The sequence below is a fragment of the Priapulus caudatus genome, unplaced genomic scaffold (genome assembly GCF_000485595.1).
Source record: "Priapulus caudatus unplaced genomic scaffold, Priapulus_caudatus-5.0.1 Scaffold175, whole genome shotgun sequence".
Classification (NCBI taxonomy): Eukaryota; Metazoa; Priapulida; class Priapulimorpha; order Priapulimorphida; family Priapulidae; genus Priapulus; species Priapulus caudatus.
In genome coordinates, this window is record NW_014577236.1 from 365547 (window position 1) to 369888 (window position 4342).

At 51.5% G+C, this 4342-nt stretch overlaps 1 protein-coding gene across 1 annotated transcript; it reads left to right on the forward strand.

The window, feature by feature from the left end:
* The first annotated feature begins 2453 nt into the window (after positions 1-2453).
* LOC106806709 (A-kinase anchor protein 9-like) lies at positions 2454-3284 on the forward strand. Its single transcript, XM_014808726.1, has 2 exons — positions 2454-2827; positions 3021-3284. The coding sequence occupies exons 1-2, from the start codon at positions 2516-2518 to the stop codon at positions 3267-3269; spliced, it is 561 nt and encodes a 186-aa protein (XP_014664212.1). The 5' UTR covers positions 2454-2515; the 3' UTR covers positions 3270-3284.
* The last annotated feature ends 1058 nt before the right edge of the window (positions 3285-4342 follow it).

The following is a 4342-nucleotide window of genomic DNA, read 5'->3' on the forward strand; positions in this document are numbered from 1 at the left end:
AACAAACGTTTGTTGTAATCTTAGGACTACTAATTCGTTTAACAGTACTTGTTCTCTCGCGATTAAAATCTGCTGAGTAACCCTCCATGGGGGCCGCCATCTTTGATCGAGCGAGCGCACAAGCGAGCGCACAGCGAGCGCTCGTGTGTCGTTCAGGAGGCGCTGCGTTCGTTCATCGAGCGTTCGCATCGAGCGCTCGCTCTCCTGAACACGCCTCTGGGTAGATATATGTTTCCATGACACGGACTGATCGCGTGATGTCAGTGTACGTCAGTGTGACGTCAGTGGCTATCCACCACCATAGACCAATCACGCACGCACATCCATGTATGCATATATAGCACATCCATAATGCATCAAACCAATAACGATGGATAGCCGCGCTCGTACGCCGACGGCCGTTACTTTATTTTTTATGTTTATCAATTTAACTATTTTTTCCCAATTAACGCAAATATTTACATGATTTATTTACAATTTTACATTATTATTTTTTTAAATAAATAAAATTTATTAGTGTTAATTAAATGTAATTAGGGTTAGGGTTAGGGTTAGGGTTTTTGCATCATTCTTTGATATACGGAAAGTCTGATGCATGCGCAACCACCAGCACCATCAGCAGGCTGTATGCGTACATGCATTCAACATCGGAGATAGCCGAGTTCGTGCGTGACGTACACTGACGTCACGCGATCAGTCAGTGTCATAGAAACATATGCCCACCGTATATCCGTACGTGGCTACGTGGATGCTTGGTGTCATATGCTTGCTGCCATACTTGCATCTAACTTGCTTGGTATTAATGTTTAGCTGCATACAGTTCAGTATTCAGTGAACATATCCGTTTACAGTTTGAACCCACACGTGGCCCGTTTTATAAAGTTTGTGCGCTTAATCCACAGCTAACTCCAATGTGTTGAGAGGAGGGAGACGGTCTAATTACGTCTGTAATGTAAATTCATTTTATATGTAATCACACGTGCTTGCATATAATTGCCAGAATAATGACTGTGCCAACAGCTCTAAATTCTCTACATAATCCATATGCTAATTTATTTTTTCTTTGATGCATCAGCCTCACATGGCATCTTTTTTCTTTCCCTACATATAGTACCGCGCGTGCGAATCTCCTACATAAATGGCCGGATCTGTCTGTCTGTCTGTCTATCTGTCTGTCTGTCTGTCCGTCTATCTTCTCGAGACCCGTAAGAGGTGACACCTATAGGACACCATATATATTCTGAATCAGCATGACGCGACGACCATTTTAGGCCAAAAAAATTTGCACAAAAAGGGAAAAATAAGAGAAAAAAAGAGAAAAAGAGATTTCATTTTTTTTGGAACTCCACTTTTTCGGTCCACTTTGTAGGTAAATATGATTTTTGGCCACTTTTTGGCTAAAAATTTGACAAAAAAAATATTTTTCAAACCCGAAAATGATGGATCCATCCGAAAGTACGGAATCGAATCTCAATTTCATACGCGGAACATAAAAATAGTAGCGCACTGCAACAGAAAAGTAAAGAGGAATCCTAGCGCAGCAGAAAAGAAAAGAAAAGTAAAAGAAAAGAAAAGAAAAGAAAAGGAACAAGAGCAGATGCTGTCAATGCCTGCATCAAGTCGTCCTACCTCTGGAGCAAGGTGAACCGCCACAGCCTGAAGACCAACATGAGGGTGCAGCTCAGCGGCGATGAAGAAGCTGGCCGCTTCTCTCAGCAACTGCTGGAGGTCGGCAATGGCGGACTCATCACCACAGCTGATGGCCAAGTCAGGCTGCCATTCGGCAAATCAGCGGCGGACATCACCCAGCTGATCACCAAAGTCTTCCCAAACCTTCACCTCCGCTACCAAGACCAAGACTGGCTGAGCGAGCGAGCCAACCTTGCTCCCAAGAATTTGGCCGTGGATGACATCAACGCCAAGCTGCTGGAGCAACTGCCTGGCGACCCAACGAGGTAGATGTGTGACGCAAGGGTATAGCAAGCATTACCTAATAAATAATAAACACTTCTACTTATTACTTCTCACTTTGTGACCGGCATCCCCCCTTCCGTATCTCTCACTGAACGAGCGAAACTCCCCCCCCTTTTTCTGGGCGCTCGGGTGTTTGGCTGCCTCTGCCTCCTCGCGATCCTTGTGATCGAACTCGTAAAGGACAGGGAGTAACGGCCCTGTCAGGGTGAGCAGACACAACGGCAACCGGACGTATACCACGGCCAATGGTAGTAGTCTGTTAGGTAGAGAGAATAGGTAAAGAGATAGCAAAACCGTTACACTGGTGCCGTGACCAGGATTGCAACGTAATGGCGAGATGATAAATGACACGCCAGACAGTCGGGGCCGAGATGAAGATGCAGGGCGTTGAATGAGACCAAACAGACACCATTTGTCCGCGCAGTAGTGGAAGGAGGAGAAAAGAAGATATGGTGTGTTAGAGATGGAACACGAAGAGCGAAAACGAAAGTTGGCAGCCGGTCGTGTGCTGCTGGCGAAGTTTCAGAGGAGAGTGTTAGAGATGGGACACGAGGAGCGAAAACGAAAGTTGGCAGCCGGTCGTGAGCTGCTGGCGAAGTTTCAGAGGGCAAAGAAGAAAGGCAAGAAGCGTAAGGTGGTGACAGGCATGCGTGACGCGAAGGCAGTTTCGGATGCAGAGAGCGTCACGTCCACCACCTCCGCTCCCTCACGCCTGTATTATGAGAGCGATCAATCCTTGTCAAGTGCAGACGAATCGGCTGATGAGGTGGTGCCACACGGTGGCGGCGACCGTCGGAAGCCGACGCTGCACGACATGCAGGAGGTTCTCGAGGAGCACTGTCTTCTAGAGGAAGTGCTCAGCGGAAAGGACGTCTCCCTGAGCAGCTTCCAAGAAGAGCTGCACGAAAAAGAAGCTACTGTTTCTAGCCTAAAGGACGAGCTACTTAACCAGCTTCGAGGAGGTGCTGCATGAGAAGGAAGCCGCGCTGTCCTGCCTGCAGGAGGAGCTGCATGAGAAGGAAGCCTCGCTGTTCTGCCTGCAGGAGAAGCTGAGCGAGAAGGAAGCCGCGCTGTCCTGCCTGCAGGAGGAGCTGCATGAGAAGGGAGCCTCGCTGTCCTGCCTGCAGAAGAATCTGAGCGAGAAAGAAGCCTCGCTGTCCTGCCTGCAGAAGAATCTGAGCGAGAAAGAAGCTTCGCTGTCCTGCCTGCAGAAGAATCTGAGCGAGAAAGAAGCCTCGCTGTCCGGCCTGCAGAAGGAGCTGAGTGAGAAGGAAGCCTCGCTGTCCGGCCTGTAGAAGGATCTAAGTGAGAAGGAAGCCACTGTGAGCACGCTGGAGAGCCGCTTGAAGGAGAAGGATTTCTCCATCGTCGAGAGGGAGGCGGTGCTAGAGGGCACTGTAGCGAGACACGCCGAGGCGGCGAGGGAGCTGTCTCTGCTGCGAGAGGAAGCAGAGACCTCCGGGGAAGGCGAGCAAGGCAACCATCTCGTCGAGGCAGAGCAGGTAGAGCTCGACTTTATCAATGCCGAAGCGGTGACCCTCGAGACAGAACTGCTCAACTGGAAGAGACGCCGACGCCGCCCTGGTAGCGCGCGGGGTCGAGCTGGCGGCGGCGGCGGCAAAGCACGCGCCGGCGGCAGAATACGTGGAGTTGGTGCGACGAGCCACGTGAGGGCGTAGTGGAGGATAGGCAGGAACCCGCTGAGGAGATAAGTGAGATGCCCGCCGACTAAGGAATGGTCCGCGCCGACGACATAACGTCGGAACAGTGCGTCGCGGAAATCCCAGCGGATCTACCTCCTCCACCCACAGCACAGTCAGAGATGACGGGGATGCTGAAGCAGAGATGACGGGGATGCTGAGGCAGAGAGTACGAGGAGGCTGAGCCACGTGAGGACGTAGTGGAGGATAGGCAGGAATCCGCTGAGGAGACAAGCGAGATGCCCGCCGACCAAAGAATGGTCCACGCCGACGACATAACGTCGGAACAGTGCGTCGCGGAAATACCAGCGGATCTACCTCCTCCACCCACAGCACAGCCTGAGATGACGGGGATGCTGAAGCAGAGATGACGGGGATACTGAGGCAGAGATGACGGGGATGCTGAGGCAGTGACATCCCGGCGTGCCCCAACGAGTACGTTGAGTGGGTACGCGGCGCCACCCGGGACGCCCATGAGCGAGCGAGGAAGAACCTCGGTCGTGCGGCCGAACGCCAGAAGCAAGGCTACGACAAGCGTGTCCAACCATCGCTCCTGACGACCTGGGTGTGGTACTTTTACCCGCCCGAAGATGTGAAGTTAGGCCGGCCTTGGACGGGCCCGTACCTCGTCGTGAAAGACGGGGGTTCGCTGAGATGGATCCAGGCGA

Excerpts from the sequence above, each read along its gene's own strand:
- LOC106806709 (XM_014808726.1), top strand. The coding sequence starts at position 2,516 with ATGGGACACGAGGAGCGAAAACGAAAGTTGGCAGCCGGTCGTGAGCTG. Across the intron at positions 2,828-3,020 it reads AGCACTGTCTTCTAGAGGAA|AAGCTGAGCGAGAAGGAAGC; the intron begins GTGCTCAGCGGA and ends TGCCTGCAGGAG.